The sequence below is a fragment of the Saccopteryx leptura genome, chromosome 2, assembly GCF_036850995.1.
Source record: "Saccopteryx leptura isolate mSacLep1 chromosome 2, mSacLep1_pri_phased_curated, whole genome shotgun sequence".
In the NCBI taxonomy this organism is placed as follows: domain Eukaryota; kingdom Metazoa; phylum Chordata; class Mammalia; order Chiroptera; family Emballonuridae; genus Saccopteryx; species Saccopteryx leptura.
In genome coordinates, this window is record NC_089504.1 from 244,049,994 (window position 1) to 244,071,960 (window position 21,967).

The window sequence follows — 21,967 nt, forward strand, 5'->3', positions numbered from 1 at the left end:
AGTGGATAGAGCATTGGACTGGAATGCACAGCACCCAGGTTCGAAACCCCAAGGTCGCCAGCCTGATTGCAGGCTTGTCCAGCTTGAGTGCGGGATCATAGACATGACCCCATCATCGCTGGCTTGAGCCCAAAGGTTGCTATCTTGAAGCCCTTGGTACCTGGCTTGAGCAGGGTGTCACTTGCTCTGCTGTAGCTCCTCTCTGCCGGTCAAGGCACATATGAGAAAGCAATCAATGAATAACTAAGGTGCTGCAATGAAGAATTGATGCTTATTTCTCTCCTTTCCTGTCCCTATCTTCCCCTCTCTCCGTCTCTGTCATATATATACACATACATACACACAATTTTTTTTTTTTTTTAATTAAATGCCTATATTGTGACCTAAGTTGTTGCTGGGTCCAAATAAATATCCTAATACCTTTTGCCCTCAGCTACATTGGTGATGTGAAGCCTGAGATGACCCTGAGATACGTAATGCTGCTTGCCAGAATGCCAGGGCCTCACAGTGAGACTTTGACATCACTTTGCAGCCACTTCTTCCCAGAGCTGTTCTCATTTCTACCTTGACGACTTCTACTTGCTGCCCTTTTCCTTCTCTTTCCTTGCCATTTCCTTCTCTTTCCTTGCCATTTCCTCTTTTCTTGCCATTTCCTCCTCTTTCCTTGCCATTTCCTTCAGCTCTTCCTGTTTTCTTCTGGAGTATGGCATCTTAAATTATCATCAGGCAGGATGTAACACTGATTCTGTTGTGCAAACTTAAAACCCCATCACTTATTTTACTTCTTTATTACTTCTGTTTTTCTTGCTGGTTGGTACTTGTTTTGTGGTTTCCTTCTTTACTTATGGGTTAGAAGGTCTTTTAAGGTCAAGTACAGACCAACATGTCTAGTTAGGTCTCGCTCTGAGTCCACCTACTTCTGATTTTCCAAGCTACCGCTTCCCAGAGCCAGGCCCTAGTCTTTGTCCAGCCTCCATAATGGTGTCTGTACATTCTCACTTGCTTCCCTCCTGTTCATTTTCCACAAGCTGCTATACTCATCTTTATGAAGTATAAATTCTGCTCAATATTGCAACCTGCTTAAAATTTTTTAGTGACTTCCCATTACCCTGTAAATTAAAAACTAGAGTCCTTAACATAGCTTTCAAGTTCCTTTATCTTCTCATTCCTCTTGGGTGAGTTTGTCATTTCTTGACCCACTTGTACAAATGTGCCTGCCTTTGCTCCAGCCACAAGTGCTCTTCTGTTTCACAGGAGGCCATCTTCTCCCTTTCCCCTGAATTTTTAAGTATACCATTCTTTTGCGGAGACCATTCTCTTTGCAAACTTCCCTCCTCCCCCAACGTCTTTCACACTTTGGACTAGCTGACACTTCCATTGAGGAGTCTTCTCTTTCTACGTGCATTACCGCCTTTCATTAGGTATCTACTCTCATCCAGGTGGTAACCTCTGGGGGGATAGGTCCTATTGAATATGTTTCAGATCCAGCAGGCACCATTTATGACACACAGTAGGTAATCAGTAAATACATATTTCAATTTTAAGGTTAGGACATTTGAGTGCATAGATGACTATGGTTGTGTTATATAGATATTCTATTATTGCCTTAGAATAAAGACATTAATTACTCTTAAAGTATGAAAAAGCCTTATTTAGTATATGTCATGATTATAAATATTTGTGCTCATAGATTACTAGAGTTACTTAAGATATTTAAGTATAATTGTTTCCTTTATTTAGTTACAGCCAAGTTCTACTTCTGAATCCGTGGATCAACTGCTAAACAAAAATAGAGAGGGAGAAAAATCAAGAGATTTGGTCAAAGACAAAATTGACCCAAATGCTAAGGATTCTTTCATTGAAAATAGCAGCAGCAACTGCACCAGTGGCAGCAGTAAGCCAAGCAGCCCCAGTGTCTCCCCCTCAGTCCTCAGTAACGCAGAGCACAAGAGGGGACCTGAAGTCACCTCCCAGGGGGTTCAGACCTCCAGTCCGGGATGTAAACAAGAGAAGGATGACAAAGAGGAGAAGAAAGACGCAGCTGAGTGAGTAAACCTGGCATTTTGCATGTCCTGTTACTTACTGAAGTTTTTCTTGAGGGGTCCAGGGCCTTCCAGCTCAAGAATTTATCTGGACTTAGACTGTTTTATAAGTAGCTCTCGGATTACAAACAACTTGTCTAAACAAATGACATCTTAAGTAAGTTAGGTCATTGTACCTGGACTCTTCTCTCGTCCCCCATTTTTGCATCTGATGGCAAAAGAAAGAAAACCTAGGCATAAATTAAGAAAGGCTTTTTCTGTAAATGTACAGGAAGCTGAAAGCTTACTGGCTTTGAGGACCTTTATCCCTGGGATGCCAGTCAGTAGCCAGCTCCTGGCTGTGCTGCTAGGAGTCACACCTGTCACTGCCAGCAGGAGGGGGTGCTGGTCCCGACTCAGGAGTCAGCGTTTTCTGTCAGAGCAATATTGTAGTTGATGGTTACATTTTTTTTTACATTATTTTGCACAGTAGATATATTATCAATTAAATGGATTTTTATGGACTGGCCTCAGAACCTAACTTAAGCATCATTGATTTATTTGTTCTGGGTTCCATACAACCCAGTTCCAGCTGAACTTTTGAAATACAGCTGGTTGATAAGTTAGGGGTGCATATTTTTTATTTGAGGCAAAGTATTTTTTTTAATTAGTTATACTTTTTCCCAAAGTATGTCATTTAGAAATACTTTGTCACACTAAAAAATAGTGCATGCGCCTGACCAGGCAGTGGTGCAGTGGATAGAGCGTTGGACTGGGATGTGGAGGACCCAGGTTCGAGACCCTGAGGTCGCCAGCTTGAGCCCAAGGTCGCTGGCTCGAGCAAGGGGTCACTTGGTCTGGCACATACAAGAAACCAATCAATGAACAACTAAGTAACTGCAACGAAGAATTGATGTTTCTCATCTCTCTCCCTTCCTGTCTGTCTGTCCTTGTCTGTCCCTCTCTCTAACTCTCTCTGTCTCTCCCACAAGAAAAATATAATGCATGCTAGGAAATTAGTTTTATATAAAGAATTACATTTCAGGATATATTATAAGAGGCTACTGCTGTCTTTTAGTTAAAGTATTTGTTGATTGCCTTTGACAGAATCATTATACATTATATATATATATATATATATTGTCCTTTTTGAGCCAGTCTTTATCATATTAAGGAGTGGTAGCGTGTGTGTGTGTGTGTGTGTGTGTGTGTTGATGAAGTAGATTAATAATCTGGTGAATTGTTTAAATGTAATACATGTGCAATTTTTTTAAAACTGTCAGATATAGAAGACTTTAGAGACACATCAGTCCATGCAGGTTTCACGGCCCTGTATATTTTTTTGTTCTGGTTTAGGCAAGTAAGGAAATCAACACTGAATCCCAATGCAAAGGAGTTCAACCCTCGTTCTTTTTCTCAGGTAAATTTATTTCCTCTTTGAAGTAATCTAGCCTCTAAAAAAATTAATTTTTTATTATTAGTAATATTTCTTAATAGCTGACATCTACATTCACTTATAATATACTAAAACAACCCTAGAGCTCCCTTTTCTTATGGTCATTAAATGAATACTTTGAGCCATAGGAACAATCCTTGTTTTGTCATTAATTAGATGCTATCTGGCATAAATCTCCCTCTTTTGACTCTAAATTTGAAGATGGTTGGCTAGGTAGACTTTCAGGTTCACAGAGATATTATTATCATTCTACTTAATTTATAAGAAAATAGATTTATTTAAAAAAATTTAAAAAACATTTTCTAGGCCCTGGCCTGTTTGCTTAGTGGATAGAGCATCAGCCTGGCATATGGATGTCCCAGGTTCGATTCCCAATCAGGGCTCACAGGAGAAGCAACCATCTGCTTCTCTCTCTCCCCCTCTTCCCTTTCTCTTCCTATTCCCCTCCTGCAGTCAGTGGCTCAATGGGTTTGAGTGTTAGCCCTGTATGCTGAGGATAGCTTGGTTGGTCCATCAGCCTCAGGCACTAAAAATAGCTCAGTTGATTGGAGCATTGGTCCCAGACAGGGGTTGCTGGGTGGATCCCAGTTGGGGTGCACCAGGGAGTCTGTTTCTCTATCTCTCTTCTTCTCACTTAAAAAAATAAAAAACAAAACAACAACAACAAAACACATTTTCTACAGTTTCATTTTGCAAAAATTTTCAACTTTTTAGCAATGTATTTTCTTTTATTTGAAACATGTTTATTTTCTATAAGTTTTTCCTTTAAAAGGGACTAATTAAAAATGAGTATAAAGTGCTCGCTTCAGCAGCACATATACTAAAATAATGAGTGTAAAACTTACAAAGATGGGAGAAATAGTCTTTAAGTTGCAATAATAGTTAGTTTTTCCCCTTAAGATACTTGATTTTTGTTTCTATAGCCAAAGCCTTCTACCACGCCAACTTCGCCTCGTCCTCAAGCACAACCTAGCCCATCTATGGTGGGTCATCAGCAGCCAACTCCAGTTTATACTCAACCTGTTTGTTTTGCACCAAATATGATGTATCCAGTCCCAGTGAGCCCAGGCGTGCAAGTAAGTCATAAAATTTAAAGTTCATTTGCTCTCCTTGGTTATTTTGATTTGCTACCAAGTACTCTGTAGGTGTGTGGTGGCTGGAGGTTGTGGTGGTGGAATAGAAGTATTTGAAGAGGGGATGCATACAGTGGTGTGCTGTGTGGTTAGTATAAGGACCTAAATCTGAGAACGTTTTCTAGTGAGAAAGATGGTTTAGATTTACTATGTTTGGGTGTTTGTCCTTCTAGTTGTGGGTGTAATTTTATTTTTTTAATGACTCATAGAGAATCAGGGAACCTCAGAGCTAGCTCGGTAGCACTATACAGCTGAGAGAGTGGTAACATACGTTCTTATTATCTTGAAAGCCTAATCATCATTTTTTTAATCCCTCAAGCCTTTATACCCAATACCTATGACGCCCATGCCAGTGAATCAAGCCAAGACATATAGAGCAGGTAAAGGTGAGAATAATCCTGCCTGTGTTTGCTTGTAGTCTGCATGCTGCATGAATTAACTCAACTTATAATGAAGAAATACTTGTAGTTCATCATTGACTTTTGATGACCAACATTACAGCAAATATTCAGATGCATTTTTAATGAACAAAACAGGAGAAATACTCATCAGTGGTGATTGTTCTTCAAAAAGAATAACTGACCTTTGAAGTTTTCAATGTTAAATTTGAAGAGGGTTTGCTAAATTAATTTACCAAGGTTCCTGACATTTTAATTTTATATTAACATATATAATTTTTCCCAAAATCCACAATTTCTATTAAAGCAGAGAGTGGCTCATTTCAGAAACCATCAGAATGCTACTAGATAGATGTTTTCTCATCTTTTTTTTCCCTCAAAGTTAGAAATGGGGAGGAAGTCAGACTCCTACATGAACCCAACCAGGATCCACCCGGCATACCCACCAGGGGGCGATGCTCTGCCCATCTGGGGCATTGCTCCATTGTGGCCGGAGCCATTCTAGCCCCTGAGATGGAGGCCATGAAGCCATCCTCAGCGCCTGGGCCAACTTTGCTCCAATGGAGCCTTGGCTGCAGGAGGGGAAGAGAGAGAGAGGAAGGAGAGGGGGAGGGGTGGAGAAGCAGATGGGCCTTTCTTCTGTGTGCCCTGGCCAGGAATTGAACTTGGGACTTCCACACACCAGGCCGATGCTCTACTGTTGAGCCAGCCAGCCAGAGCCAGATGTTTCCTCATCTTTAAAATGAGTATTTCACCTCATAGACAGACAACAGTATGGTGGTTACCAGTGGGAAAGGGGAGTGGTGGGGAGGGGGAAGAGGTTAAAGGGGAAGCACATGGTGATGGAAGGAGACTTGACTTGGTGTGGTGAACCCACAGTACCATATACAGATGATATACTGTAGCATTGTGCCCCTGAAACCTATATAATTTTATTAACCAATGTCACCCTAATAAACTCAATATAAAAATTAATGTTTTATAATCTATTTGTATAATAGAGTATGATATACTTGTATGACTAAAGAACCTTCATAAAAGAAAACATTTATCTTCTAATGTTGAAAAATGCTAGAGGGCATCCTTTTTTACCATCCAGGTAATTGAGAGCAATTAATAGCTATAATTTTACTGAGAAACAATAGTTTAATGCTTTGTATAAAAGAAACATTTCTCAGCCTGACTAGGTGGTGGCGCATGGATAGTGTCAGACTGGGACACAGAAGACACAGGTTTGAAACCCCAAGGTCACTGGCTTGAGCGCGGGGTCATCTGGCTTGAGCATGGGCTCACCAGCTTGAGTGCGGGGTCACTAGATTGAGCATGAGATCACAGACATGACCCCATGGCCGCTGGCTTGAAGCCCAAAGGTCGCTGGCTTGAGCAAGGGGTCACTTGCTCTGCTGTAGCCCCCCCCCTCCGCCCCCCATCAAGGCACATCTGAGAAAGCCATCAACAAACTAAGGCGTCGCAACAAAGAATTGATGCTTTTTATCTCTCTCCCTTCCTGGCTGTCTGTCCCTATCTGTCCCTCTCTCTGTCTCTGTCACACACACACACACAAAGATCTCAATGCTCAGTACTTACCTTATGACATAAAAATTTCACATCTGAGCTTTCCTCAGTATTTGAAGTAATGGTAATTTTCTGGATGTTAATAATTCAAACTTGTAATGTTTTTATACATATGATACCTTTGTGCCTCAAAACACAGGATTCTTTTGATGTTCTCTAGTTACAGGATTAATCTTATGCTAAGAGCCAGAAAAATTTAGGGGAAACGAAGTTTTTTTGTTGTTGGTACTTTGTTTTGTTTATTTGAGTCATTTTGAATGAGGTTATTATTATGATGTTCATATATTGCCACCTGGTGTTGCTGATTTAATGACTACTTGAAGCAATGAACTAGGAATGTTTCTAGGTTAAAAATAGAAAGGATTATTGGAGTGAAAGCAGGTGTACTTTAACTCAGGAGGCACTGTCATTTTAATAGAGGAGAAATGATATATTTTGAGGGTACTGCAGCTAATTTGATAGCAGTATTTCTAATTAGATAGGATAGGGTTACTGCAAAGAGCATCAGCTAGAAACTTGCTATGCTAAGAAAATAGGAAACTACTAGTAGCCTACTGTTGACTGGAAGCTTGACCCATAACATAGTTGATTAACACATACTTTGTATGTTATATGTATTATAATACTGTGTTATTACAATAAAATAAGATAGAGAAAAGAAGTAAAATGTTATTAATAAAACCATAAGGAAGGGAAAATACATTCACAATATTTATTGAAAAAAATCATGTTTAACTGGATTTGTGCCGGTCAAACCTGTGTTGTTCCAGGATCAACTGTATAATTGTTCTGTTTTATTATGTTATTGTTGTCAATATCTTACTATGCCTAGTTTATAAATTAAACTGTATCATAGGTATGTATATGTATAGGAAAAACAGTTGATAGAGGATTTGGTACCGTCCTCAGCTTCAGGCATCCACTAGGGGTCTTGGAACATATCCCCTGTGGATGGGGGGGGTACTCGTGTGTTCAGTGTGTATATTTAAAAGTTTTATTCTTTCTTTTTAAAATCAGAGTTAATATACCATTATTCACATCTAAAAATATCAGCAGTTATTTCTTGTTCATCAAATATCCAGAATACAATTTCCCTTACTGTCTTACATATTTTTTTTAATAATTGGCTTGTTGAGCCATAATCCAAAGTTCATGCTTTTCATTTGCTTAATTGTAGCTCTTGTAATAAGTATGTCTCTCTTTTTTTTTTTTTTTTTTTTTTTACAGAAACAGAGAGTCAGAGAGGGATAGATAGGGACAGACAGACAGGAACGGAGAGAGATGAGAAGCATTAATCATCAGTTTTTCATTGCAACACCTTAGTTGTCCATTGATTGCTTTCTCATATGTGCCTTGACCATGGACCTTCAGCAGACCGAGTAACCCCTTGCTCAAGCCAGCAACTTTGGGACCAAGCTGGTGAGCTTTGGTCAAACCAGATGAGCCCGTGCTCAAGCTGGCGACCTTGGGGTCTCGAACCTGGGTCCTCCGCATCCCAATCCGATGCTCAATCCACTGCACCACTGCCTGATCAGGCAATAAGTCTCTCTTAATTTCTAGTTTCCCCTTAGTATTTTTCCTTTACATCTTAAATCCAGCTTATTTTGTTCATATTCTTTTCCACCATTTGAATTTTGTAGATTGAATCCCTGTAGTGGTGTTTAAAGTTGTCTTCTGTCCCCAGTAATCGCTACAAAATGATACTACCTACGTATGAGAGGCTTGATAAGATTAGGTTGTTTTTTTTTTTAAACTTAATCTGGACTGTTTCATAGATAATGTGTATATTTTTGTTAGGAGTCATGTAATGTCTCGTCATCTCTTTTTTTGTGATAGTAGGAGTAACTTGGCCAGACATTTCCCATTAGCTCTTCCGTATTAGTTTCTTTTTCTTTTAAGGGAGAAGAAGAGAGACAGAGACAGACAGGAAAGGTGAGAGATGAGAAGCATCAACTCATAGTTGTACCACCTTAGTCGTTCATTGATTGTTTCTCATATGTTCCTTGACCGGGGGGGCTCAAGCCGAGCCAGTAACCCCTTGCTCAAGCCAGTGACCTTGGGCTTCAAGCCAGTAATTATGGGATCATTTCAGTGATTCTCACACTCAAGCTGGTGCCCAGTGCTCAAGCCAGTGACCTCAGGGTTTTGAACCTGGGACCTCAGTATCCCAGGTCAACACTCTGTCCACGTGCCACCACCAATCAGGCTCTGATGTTATTTTTAGCAGCCATCGATGATCATTGTCTAGACCTAGAGCAATTCTTTCTTTTTCTTTTTAATTTTAAGATTTTATTTATTGATTTTAGAGAGTGGAGGAGAGAGAAGAAGGTTTGGGGGTGGAGACAGGAAGCATCACCTTGCTTCCCTTAGGTGCCTCGCGCGGGCAAGCCCGGAATCTTGAACCGGCGACCTCAGCATTCCAATTCGACACTTTATCCACTGCACCACCACTAGAGCAATTATTTCATTAAGAGTTGCAACATGATGACAGCCTCTGTCATCCTTGTTCAATTACTAGCTGGAATATTTCTGTAAAGAAAAATTATATCTTAAAAAAATCTATCTTGTCTAACTCTATTGTTACCATACAGTCTTGTTTGTGCAGGAAAGGCACTCTCATGCCCACCGTTTCAGGGCAGTTCTCAGAACGGCGAGTGTTAGCTCTCACTGTCCTGTAAAGGTTGACCATTGACAGGTTTTTTGTTCTGTCATTATGCTCTCATGGATTTTAACATTTAGTGTGACAGCTGGCATTTTTATTAGAATCACATCAAATTTTTATATTGAGTCTTTCTATCCAAGAACAAATTTCGCTTTTCCTCTTATATAAGTCTGTGTCTGTGTCTTTATCTTCAGTAATATTTTCAAGTTTCTCTGAAAGGTTTTGTGTGTTTCTTCAGTTTGTGCCTTAGGTATTTTCCTTTTTTGTGTGTGTATTTTTTTTTTCTGAAGCTGGAAACGGGGAGAGACAGTCAGACAGACTCCCGCATGCGCCCAACCAGGGTCCACCCGGCTCGCCCACCAGGGGGTGATGCTCTGCCCACCAGGGGGCAATGCTCTGCTCCTCTGGGGCGTCGCTCTGTTGCGACCAGAGCCACTCCAGTGCCTGGGGCAGAGGCCAAGGAGCCATTCCCAGCGCCCGGGCCATCTTTGCTCCAATGGAGCCTCGGCTGCAGGAGGGGAAGAGAGAGAGAGGAAGGAGAGGGGGAGGGGTGGAGAAGCAGATGGGCGCTTCTCCTGTGTGCCCTGGCCGGGAATCGAACCCGGGACTTCTGCACGCCAGGCCGACGCTCTACCACTGAGCCAACCAGCCAGGGCCAGGTATTTTCTTTTTTTATTGTTACTGTAAACTGGAGTCATCTTTTCCATTGTGTCTTCTAAGTTATTACTTTTGAAGTTCATGAAGTACTATAGATAAAGGCTATTGCTGTCTTTATGTTAATTTTGTATTCTCCTGGTGTGCTATGTTAAATAACAGGCAAAGTCAGTCACCTGATCAGATGATAGATGGCACAGTGGATAGAGCATTGGCCTGGGACACTGAGGACCTAGGTTCGCAACCACAAGGTCGCCAGCTTGAGTGCCGGCTCACCAGCTTGAGCATGGGATCATAGACATGACCCCATGGTCGCTGGCTTGAGCCCAAAGGTCGCTGGTTCAGCTGTAGTCCCCCAGTCAAGGCACATATGAGAAAGCAAAGGTGCTGCAACAAAGAATTGATGTTTCTCATCTCTCTCCTTTCCTGTTTGTGCCTGTTCCTCTCTCTGATTCTCTCTCTGTCTCTGGCTTTCTCACTTCAAAAAAAGTAAGCTTGACTACCTTTTTCAATTTGTTTTAATATGCAAGGCTCATAATATGTATCAGACGAAATAGTGATAATGACTAGGTTAAACTCAGTGAACTTAATTAGACAAATTTTCATTTGAACTTAATTAGACAAATTTTCATTTGAGAAAAATGATACTCTAGCCCTGGCTGGTTGGCTCAGCGGTAGAGCGTCGGCCTAGCGTGCGGAGGACCCGGGTTCGATTCCCAGCCAGGGCACACAGGAGAAGCGCCCATTTGCTTCTCCACCCCTCCGCCGCACTTTCCTCTCTGTCTCTCTCTTCCCCTCCCGCAGCCAAGGCTCCATTGGAGCAAAGATGGCCCAGGCGCTGGGGATGGCTCTGTGGCCTCTGCCTCAGACGCTAGAGTGGCTCTGGTTGCAACATGGCGACGCCCAGGATGGGCAGAGCATCGCCCCCTGGTGGGCAGAGCGTCGCCCCTGGTGGGCAGAGCGTCGCCCCTGGTGGGCGTGCCGGGTGGATCCCGGTCGGGCGCATGCGGGAGTCTGTCTGACTGTCTCTCCCCGTTTCCAGCTTCAGAAAAATGGAAAAAAAAAAAAAAAAAATGATATTCTAATTTGGAGTGGCTTCCTTTACTAAAAAGAGATGCTTTTTTGCTATAGGAAATCTCAAGGTTAAATTCAGAAAAATAATACTGTATTCTTCTGCTTTCAGGTTTGCTTTTCTAAATAGATAAAACAGTATATAACTGGGCCTCATAAATCTCAGCAGCAGTTATTACATTTTTAGCAAAATATTCAAGTTTGTAAAATAAAAACCAAATCCTGTCTCTAAACCAGCAGCTACTTATATAAGTAGTTCTGATAATTTTATGAACGTACTAAGTCACACCTTTTTGTGTGTGCCTCATACCTGTTGAAAGCAAGTAGTTCATGACTCTTTCCCTTGAGTGACTTATTTAAAACCTCACATTATAAACCCATTGCAGAAAACCGTGCTATAATAGACACGTGAGGAAAAGGCAGAGGGGGCTTGCAGCCAGCTCTTTCAGGGGACTGGGAAAGACATTATAGAGAAAACGACATTTGAGCTTTAACGGGGAGGACCATAGGCAGATAATCTGTGTGGAATAACAAAAGACATAAAGTAATTTTTTTAAAAGAGCTATTTGGAAACCTACCACATGATAGTGTGCAATTCTGTGTTTGAGAAAGCAAGAGGTTGTTGAAGAATTTAGTGGTTAGTAGGAAACTTAAGAAAGATGGAAGGCCCTGGCTGGTTGGCTCAGCGGTAAAGTGTCGGCCTGGCGTGCAGGAGTCCCAGGTTCGATTCCTGGCCAGGGCACACAGGAGAAGCCCCCATCTGCTTCTCCACTCCTCCCCCTCCTTTCTCTCTGTCTCTCCCTTCCTCTCCCACAGCCAAGGCTCCATTGGAGCAAAGTTGGCCAGGGCACTGAGGACCGCTCCATGGCCTCCACCTCAGGCGCTAGAATGGCTCCGGCCACAGCGGAGCAACACCCCAGAGGGGCCGAGCATTGCCCCCTGGTGGGCATGACGTGTGGATCCCAGTGGGGTGCATGCGGGAGTCTTGTCTGTCTGCGGTACCCCCCTTCTCACTTCAGAAACACACACACACACACACACACTCACACACACACAAAGAAAGATGGAGTTAAGATTAGTGTTGGGTCTATTTTGGCTTTTTTGTTGTACATTTTTCTTTGAATAAATCCAGTGCTCTTCTCTAGCACGCAGCATATATTGGTGTTATAAAACAGGGATTATCTGAGAAGTAGTATGAAGGAAAGGTTTCATAGTCTGATCAAGTCTAGGGCTTCATCGTAGAGGGTTTCTCTAAGGAAGCTGCTCTCAAGCTGACACCTGAAAAGCCAGTCAGTATCATCGGAGCTGGGAGTTGGGGATCAGTGTTTGTGGCTGAGGAACAGCATGTGTGGTGGGAAAACAACAGAGGAGCTGAAGTGAGGGTGAGGGTGGTGCAAGCAGGAGGGGCAGGTCTTGCAGAGCCTTGTGGACCATGTTCCCATGTTTTGTGCCACAGAGATGCTGTTTTCTTACACTGAGTCACCTTTTTCTGCAGTACCAAATATGCCCCAACAGCGGCAAGACCAGCAGCATCAGAGCGCCATGATGCACCCGGCCTCAGCAGCAGGCCCGCCAATTGTGGCCACCCCGCCAGCTTATTCCACACAGTACGTTGCCTATAGTCCTCAGCAGTTTCCAAATCAACCTCTTGTCCAGCACGTGCCACATTATCAGTCTCAGGTAAGACTCACAGGACCAAACTCTCCACTTCTGTTCCATTTAAATAACTTTTAGTATAGTAAAGGGATTTTCCTTATACCTCTGCTTTTTGTTATGCTGTGGCTGAGAGCTAAGGATTAGAGGGGGACTTCAATTACATATCAGAAGATTGTTGATCATTTAAAGTATTTCAAAAGAAATAGCTAAGAAAAGTTTTAAATTTTTCACAGAGTTTTGTTTGGAACTCTGGACACTGTATAGTTAAGACATTTTACTAAAATCTGCTTGAGTTTGATATTTGAGTGTGTTTTTGTCGTTTCCCCTTTGCACACAGCACCCTCACGTCTACAGCCCTGTCATACAGGGCAACGCCCGGATGATGGCGCCAGCGGCCCACGCCCAGCCTGGCCTAGTGTCCTCTTCAGCAGCCCAGTACGGGGCCCACGAGCAGACGCATGCGATGTATGGTAGGAAGCACTTTGTCTTTCTCAGTGTGTGACTGTTCTTCATTTGTTTTAAAGCTCTAAAAAGATACTGTTTAAGAATAACTTGGCCTTTAATGACATGGAGGGGAAAGGATCTAAAGAAAAGATGGACCCATTTCTCTCTCTTACCTGCTTTAAGTCTTGGCTAATTATTTCTACTTTTGTTCCTGAAATTCCTCTGTTCAAATGTTTCTCCTTTAAATGTAGTAATGGTGTGTGTAACAGAGCATCTGCTGTGGAGAACAGGGTCTTTCTCCTCTTCCTCGTCAGTGTTATGTGGTGTCTACCTTGCATGGGGCGTGCAGGAAAGTGTACCGTAATGACAGCCCTCACCGGCATATGTCAACCTCTGGCTCTGAAGGCACTGGCGTTACATATTCTTATGGTCATTTGTTGTAATACTATTGTGTCTTTGCATCATGCTGTATTTTAAGTGGTCAAAATTCTGTAATAATTAGATCTGCTGTAGACATTTACACTTTAAATATCAATATAAACTGGTAAAATGAAAATGAGAGAACTATTAAAGTTAAATATATATATAAGAATAATTAATAATAAGCAAGTATTACATTCTGAACTTTGTACAGATCAGTTTAGCAGCTGACTAAAGTTCTAAAGTGATATGATTTTCAATGTTGAGAATTTAAAACAAGGTTTTCATTTATAGCTGTGTAATACTGTATAGAATTAATGGGTTTAAAATGCATATTTAGGACCAATTTTATTAAGATGTAAGTTTTGTTTTGAACTTTTCTGAGAACTAGTGTGCTATCGTTCAGGTTTTGGAGTTTCAGTTTTTTTTGGAGTAGCAGGAGAGAGATTTAAGTGTCTTCATACAGTTGAAAAGAATGTCACTATGAGAACAAAAGTACAATTATATGTAACTACATGGACATTTCATTTTTTTAAACCTCTTTAAACTTTTTAAATGACTGAGAATGTAAAGATTTCAATTTTTAAACATTTATTTATCTTTATTGAGTAAGAGGTGGGGAGGCAGGGAGGTGGAGAGACAGATTACCCACATGCACCAGCCAGCCCCTACAGGGCGATACTCTGCCCATCTGGGGCTGCTGCTCCATTGCTTAGGCAATTTCAGTGCCTAAAGTGAGGCCATGAAGCTATCCTCAGTGCCTGGGGCCAGCTTGCTCAAACCATTCAAGCCATGGCTGTGGAAGGTGAAAGAGGTGTGGTAGAAAGGGGAAGAGGGGGTTGGAGAAGCAGATGCTCACTTCTCCTATGGGCCCTGATTGGAAATTGAACTTGGGACATCCGCAAGCTGGGCTAACGCTCTACCACAGAGCCAACTGTCCAGGGTCCATTTTTTTTAACTTTATATAACAGTTTATAACATTTATGGGTTAATAGGAATGGGACTGGGGCAATAGTAATCATCTTTTTTGTCACTCATAGCCCAGCACTTATGCTTTCTTCCAGGAGGCATGTTCCTGTTGTACGGGGTTCACCAATTTTACATGGCCAAAGGCATTATTTTTATAAAATGCTTAAGCCTGATTTTAATTTTCTACATTATTACTTAAAACTTTCTGTTGTAGTTTATGCCCTTTAATAAAAATGATGTAATTGTTACATTGCTTTTAAGAAGCCCATGCATAATTTAATTGAAAAATATACGACAGACTGATTTGACTGATAATTTTGGTTATGATCTCCTGTCATTGGCTTATCTTTAGTTTTCTTAACCAGGACTAAGTATGTATGAAAAGGCATCTTTGATTCTTCACACTGGCTCTTAAGCAATCTGTATACATTTCAACAATTTTTCAGTTTGCTAAAGGTTTTGGTGTAATGTTCATTATGACTGTTTTATATTTCTGGTGAGTACATCATGATTTAACAAGTGGAAAATTTTATTTTCTTCCCTTTTCTGGCATACTCATCTTGGAATAAGATCTGAAACTTTAGAGCTAAATTTTCCATTGCTTTTAGAGAATAGCTATTTGTGCACCCATGATTTTGAGACTTTGTAGTAATACTCTGATGTTGAGCAGGATCTATCTCCTTGATGCCAACATCTGGCTTTGCCTTTTGGATGGTTGTTCATTGGTTTGAAACAGCTTCTTTGGTTTGAAACAGCCTGTACAATAAATACTGTTATTTGAGGCACGAGTATTTTTATAACTATCTTCCCAGAACATCTTCATGTTTAAAGCTCTTGGTCTTAGACCCTGAAGTCCATTTGAGTCAGGTAAATAGTAACTATTGCAAACAAAACAAAACACTAGGCTTAATGATACTGGTCACCAGAGCCAGTTCTGTAAGGCCAGGAAAGGGTTGGCTGGCCAAATCTGACTGCTCTCCTGCAGTTTACACAGGTTGTATTTCATTGATGCCTGTTGGTGAGGGCTGGCTAAGAGCAAGGCTAATGACTTGGTGATTGTTGCTGGTTAATTGAGGTTCTCTTGGTGATTGTTGCTGGTTAATTGAGGTTCTCTTGGAAACTTCATACATTAAAAAGAACACTAGGGAATTATTTTGTTCTTTGTTGTCATAAACCATAATTTCATCTACTAAAGTGAGTTTATTTAGTTCTTCAGTAACTTATTTCAATTATTTTAGATTTTCTAAATTCTAATTATCCCAAATATAGCCAAAATTTAAGTACATTATTTTAAATTAAGACAAAACTGTTGCATAGAAATGCTGATTGTATAGTCATCACCCTTGAACAATTTATATTTGATATTCCCAAAGGAACCAAATATTTTAAGTATGAATTATCTTTATTTTTAAGTTACATCCTATCTAGATGTAAACAATGAATATGCACACATGTTGGTGACAATTATGTCATCTTTTTGTCATTCATTAATTGGTATGATCATGGCAAAGGCTTTGAGAATAGAAAGGACCACTAATGATGGCAACATGAGAAACTGGTTATTGTTTTTGAATTTTGGGTATATTTAATATAAATATGCTAACAGATTACTGAACAGTTAAATTATTAGGAGCTATATATACAAGTCTAAGTATGTAATTGTTGATCTTGTTCTCTTTCTAGCTATTTTAGAAAGGATTTTGATCACAAACTTCATCTCTTTGATCTTCATCTAACTTTTCCTTGTTGCCTTTCCCCCCTCCCTCCCAAGAGGTTACTTTTTGTTTCCTTAACATCTAGTTTTCTAATTCATCTGCATTGTTTTGTGGCAGTGGTGTTTCCCTTTTAGAAATAGTAATACTGAAACTTTCTCTGCATAAAGCCATCAGGAAGGGTTAGAGCCAGAATTCTTTTTGGTTTGTTTTTGGTAGTTTAATGCAGGTATATTAGAAAATACAGTAGGCAAAAAGGTTTAAAATGCACCTATTATCCCTCTAACTGACAACACCTGCTAAAATTGGGTGCATGCCCTTCCTGCTATGTATTTAAACACATGCATTCCATATGTGGTCATTTTAATAAGAAATGATACTATACCCCTGTTTAATATTACTATTATGATGTTTCTAAATTTTTGGATATAATACCAAATGCCTAATAAACATCTTACAGAATAATGACTTTTTTTTTAATAGTGATTTGCAAATTTGTGCCTTTTGAATTCAACTTGGTAAATATTATTTTATTTTGGTACATTTTGACATCAAGGTTGTTCAGTGGAATGCCATGCTGGTCTGTTTATTAGATAATAATTTTATTCTTTTCATTTAAGCAAGTCAGCCTGCAGAGCTTGACACCCCAGTGCAGAAGAAAAGTGTCTTTTCGTTCAGCCCTATCATTTAATTTTGTAGCAATGTTTAAAATGCTTGTCATCTCTTGTAAAATAAGAAGAATGAATTATGCATGAATATAAAAAGAAATTACTAAATATGTCAACCTTTCCAGAAAATTAGGAAAATGCAGACCTCAAAAGGCTAATTTACCTTTCTATTTCCCAAATTCAGCATGTCCCAAATTACCATACAGCAAGGAGACAAGCCCTTCTTTCTACTTTGCCAGTGAGTTGGGTTTTTTATACTCATTTTAATTAAACAGTAAAACACTTTTTAAAGATGACATGTTAAGGGAGTGGACTTGTTGAGCAATGTTTTCCTTGTGCCAGACAAAATTATTGAAAATATGTGCATCTATAAATCAGGTTTTCAAAAGGAAGCATAACCCAGCTTTAGAAAACTGGGGTTAAAAGTATTGAGTTGTTTCAGAAATTAATTTTTGCATACCAAGCAAACATGTGACTGTTTTGGAAATGCCTAATATTTTCCTTGTGTGAGAAACGTTTCTTGAATAGCTTTTTTTTTAAACCAAGCCACAAACTTGGTGTGTGTGTGTGTGTGTGTGTGTGTGTGTGTATTAAAATAAAAACAACTTTAAAACATTAGTTTTTTTTTAGTATCCTGCTAAGAAGTTTATTCTCACAAGGATTTTGAATTGAATGGGGTTGAAAGACTAGAGGAGAAACATTTCTATCTTTTTAGTCTTTGCATGACTGAAGGTCTGGAATATTTAGGTAGCAGACTTCACAGGGAGTCTGAGCTTAAGCAGGAAAGCATGGCCCACCAGATTGTCTTTGGCAACACTGGCCCCTCTCACCACCAGGGGAAAGGGAAATGATCGCTCCTAAAGGGAGAAGGTCTGGACAGAGCTTTCTTCTGGAAATGAACTTGTAAGGTGTGTTTTCTCTATTTGTAGGACAGTTTTTAAATTAAGCTAGTCATGGACGTTTGGTATTTGAATAGGAATGATTCTAACTTGCAGAAATCCTTTAAAATTTATGCCAGTAATGTGTCACTTTATGTGAAATACTATATTCTAGGGGATATTAAGGATTAAAATTTTATTTTGGAGACTAAATTTTGAATTATTTTAGGATGACTCAGTGTCTGAATCTACTAAGTGCCAGATTTTAAGAAGCATTTAGAAAACATTTTGACTTAAATTCTCATTAATTATGCCATGACTTGGTATCCAAAAATAAGTGTATAAATATTATTTATGTGGTGCTAAGAAATGTTAACAAATTTAATCCTTTAATAGATGCTCTTTAAAAAGGAGTCTTGCTGTGTATATATATATATATACTATTAAAGGGAAACTATGTATGTGATGTAGTATGTAAAAGACAGTGTCAGTAATTTTATTATGTACTTAATTTGAGGTCTCAAATATAGTTATCCTCACCATCTTACTGTCTCTGTTAGTTTTAAAGTCAGTCATTTCCTGGTAAGTAGCTGAAAGGGCCTTAATCATCACACCTAAGCATTAAATGCCTTAGCAAACTTCCCTTTAAAAGGAGTATCAGCACTTTTTAAAAGAAATAGTGGGGCTGCTATTTGTAATTTACTTCGCTGCTTGGAACTCTCCTCTCCCCTTTCTAAACCATTTTGTCGTGGTTTGGTCTAGTTGCCTTTCAAAGAGTTTTCAACTTTCCTTTGCTTCTTGTTTTCTAAATTTAACATCAAATTTAAAAGTTGGAAGATTTTTGTTTTGCTCTGTTTCATTTTTAAAGTTTTACAGTGCTTGTGATCTCTCATGACTTGTGCATCCAAGGTCAAAATGAAAAAACCTACTTAGAAATTAAACACACAGCTTTATGGACTGAATTGGCTTCAGTAAGATCATGGCTTAGGAAACTATTTTTGGAATGTGGTTAGTGTTAGGAGGATTTGAAAAATCATGTATTTAGAGTTTTAAACATTTATAGTAAGGAACACACACAGCAAGTAGGAAACTTCTGGACCATGTCTGGCCCAGGAGAGCGATACTTCTTTGATTTGCTTGATCTAATTCAGATTTCATGAAGGCAACCTAAGTTTTATAAGTAGAAGTTTAGCTAATGAATAGCTAATTCAAACTTTTGAAGAAAATGCACTTTATTGTTAGCCTGTCTAAAATCTTCAGCTAAATTAATGAGCATGTGTAATAAAAGCAGTTTAATGCTACACTTAATAGAGATCAGAACTTAGTGCCCTTTGCTCTCCACTTCTTTGTCCCTGATTGTGTTATATTTTTTCTTCATTTACTCTGTATTGGTCCCTTTCTCTTGTCTCTGTTCTTTCCTTTCAACTCCCCCCTACCCCAGCCTCAGCCTTTTAATTTTCCTTCTGTCCCACCTATTTTCTCTCATTCTTCCGGCCTTTCAAGGAACCAAACTGTATTTTTGTGATTGGTATTGAATTCATTAGCCAGCCACTCAGTTTTCATATTTAAGGAGGAAAAGAGATTCTTGGCTAAAGGTACTTGCTTTTATATCTTTTAAGCAAGAAGATGGACATAGGAAAATATTTCTAATTAAATTTCCTTAAATTATATTTGCAGTTTATGGATTATATATTACATCTGCTTGATTTTTCTTGTAATACATTGTACTTTAATGTTGATTAGAGTAGATGGGCTTTTCAAACAAAAGCATATGTGGGTGCACTCAGCTTGAAGTACAGTGCTGTGAATGCAAATGAGATAGATTAGATTACTCTGTTTTGTTTTGTTTTCTGTATTTTTCTGAAGCCGGAAAGGGGGAGAGACAGTCAGACACACTCCCGCATGCGCCCGACCGGGATCCACCCGGCACTCCCACCAGGGGGCGACGCTCTGCCCACCAGGGGGCGATGCTCTGCCCCTCCGGGGCTTCGCTCTGCTGCGACCAGAGCCACTCTAGCGCCTGGGGCAGAGGCCGAGGAGCCATCCCCAGCGCCAGGGCCATCTCTGCTCCAGTGGAGCCTCGGCTGCGGGAGGGGAAGAGAGAGACAGAGAGGAAGGAGAGGGGGAGGGGTGGAGAAGCAGATGGGCGCTTCTCCTGTGTGCCCAGGCCGGGAATCCAACCCGGGACTTCTGCACGCCAGGCCGACGCTCTACCACTGAGCCAACCGGCCAGGGCCTAGATTACTCTGTTTTTTTCTTTTTCGTATTTTTCTGAAGCTGGAAACGGGGAGAGACAGTCAGACAGACTCCCGCATGCGCCCGACCGGGATCCACCCGGCACGCCCACCAGGGGCGATGCTCTGCCCCTCCGGGGCGTCGCTCTGCCGCGACCAGAGCCACTCTAGCGCCTGGGGCAGAGGCCAAGGAGCCATCCCCAGTGCCCGGGCCATCTTTGCTCCAATGGAGCCTTGGCTGCGGGAGGGGAAGAGAGAGACAGAGAGGAAGGAGGGGGGGCGGGGGTGGAGAAGCAGATGGGCGCCTCTCCTATATGCCCTGGCCGGGAATCGAACCCGGGTCCCCCGCACGCCAGGCCGACGCTCTACCGCTGAGCCAACCGGCCAGGGCGAGATTACTCTGTTTTATAGCTTTAAATATTGGTAAACTATCACAGAGATGCCCTTTACAAAAGCGTAATAGTAAAAAATAGTAAAAAAAAAAAAATTCATCTTTAATTTTCTTCAAATAATTTTAAGGTTTTAACTTTTTTAATTGATGAATAACAATTATGAGACTTCATGGGCACAGTTAATCTTTGTGTGAGTGAAAATTAATCCAGCATCCAGCTAGGGTTAATTTTTTTTTTATTACTACTTTTTATTTTCTTAGTACTTTAGTTATAATTAAAAGTGAAATTTAAAACTTTTTAGTACAGAAGTTTCTTGAACAAATAAAGTTAAAAAAAATAGAAATTCTTAAGATTCTATACTCTATGAAACCTCATAAGTAGAATGTGGGACTCAAGAATTGCTTTTCCCCAGATAGGGTTAGTATTGCTGCAAATGCAACATTTAGGAAGCTTGAAAGTAGGGAGTACTTGAATGCTAATGGTTTGAAAATATAAGGGAGCATGAATGAGTCGAGACATCACTATCCAATAGAACTTTCTGAGGTGATGGAATTCTGCTGTGTAATCAGCCATTAGGTACATGTGGCTATTTTAGTTATTTAAAAATAAGTATAAGGTTTTTATAAGAACAAATATTCAAAATTTATGTTCAGTCTCTTAGACCAAGTGAGTGCCTAGATAATTTAGAGGGATCTGAAAGTTAATGAGCATGATGGTGAAGAATGGCCTTTTTAGTAGGCCCATAAATTCAAAGAAAGACACTGACTACTTTCAGAGACTCATGAAACTATGAAAGCAGTTAGCACATGATTTTTCCTTGCTCCCAGAAAAGTCACTGACTCTTCTTAAAAACACTCAGAGAAATATATTGTATACCAACTATACTTAAATTTAAAAAAAATAAAAATGTTTTAAAAGGAGAAAAACCATCCAGAGAATATGTTGTCACAGTTTTCTTTGTCATGTTTCAGTGTATGCTAACTCTAGGGAGATTTTCTAATGTATAAACAAAAGTACTTTCTTTGTTTAACCTAATCTGGTTATTAACACCCGCTTGGCGTTGGCAGTGGATGCACAGGAGATCCTAGCACTGGCTTTTTGCCTTGCCCTTCCCTCTTTTAAAAAATACATGTGCTGTTGGGGAGGTAACCATTTGGGCTGGTGGCCTTTGGCCCTACAATGTCAAGCGTTGCAGAATTGCTTTGTATACCTAACCCTCTAACATTGACATGGGAGTGTCCCAAAGTTACCGTATTTCCCCATGTATAACACGCCCCATGTATAAGACGCACCTTAATTGGGGGGGGGGGGGAATTACATGAAGTTATTGAATTCAAGTTTTATTCATCATAAAATTCATTCAACTCCTCATTAGCACAAAAAAGCAGAAAATATAAGTAAAAAAATCTACAATCACTGTATAAGATGCACCCAGTTTTTAGACCCCAAGTTTTTCAGAAAAAAAAGTGCATCTTATACATGGGGAAAATGGTATTTTTTCTGGTGACCCTCAGCACCCTTGCCTGTTAGACTGCTGCAGTTAGGGTGCCTGATCCCAAAGCAATGCTCGCTCCTCCCTATCGGCCCTCTTTATGTCTGTTGGGCTTAGCTTCCCAGGGGTTTT

General features: G+C 40.2%; 1 protein-coding gene across 6 annotated transcripts in view; it reads left to right on the forward strand.

The window, feature by feature from the left end:
- Window positions 1–21,967, forward strand: part of ATXN2 (ataxin 2) — a 129,801-nt gene that overhangs the window by 101,925 nt on the left and 5,909 nt on the right. For 3 of the 6 annotated variants that reach the window (XM_066370882.1, XM_066370876.1, XM_066370881.1), the window contains 7 exons: window positions 1,741–2,045; window positions 3,378–3,441; window positions 4,401–4,553; window positions 4,930–4,996; window positions 12,466–12,650; window positions 12,964–13,096; window positions 17,024–17,077. In XM_066370882.1, the coding sequence (XP_066226979.1) occupies window positions 1,741–2,045; window positions 3,378–3,441; window positions 4,401–4,553; window positions 4,930–4,996; window positions 12,466–12,650; window positions 12,964–13,096; window positions 17,024–17,077 (961 nt within the window). The remainder of the gene's footprint in view (window positions 1–1,740; window positions 2,046–3,377; window positions 3,442–4,400; window positions 4,554–4,929; window positions 4,997–12,465; window positions 12,651–12,963; window positions 13,097–17,023; window positions 17,078–21,967) is intronic. The other 3 variants (XM_066370877.1, XM_066370879.1, XM_066370880.1) reach the window with 3 other exon arrangements.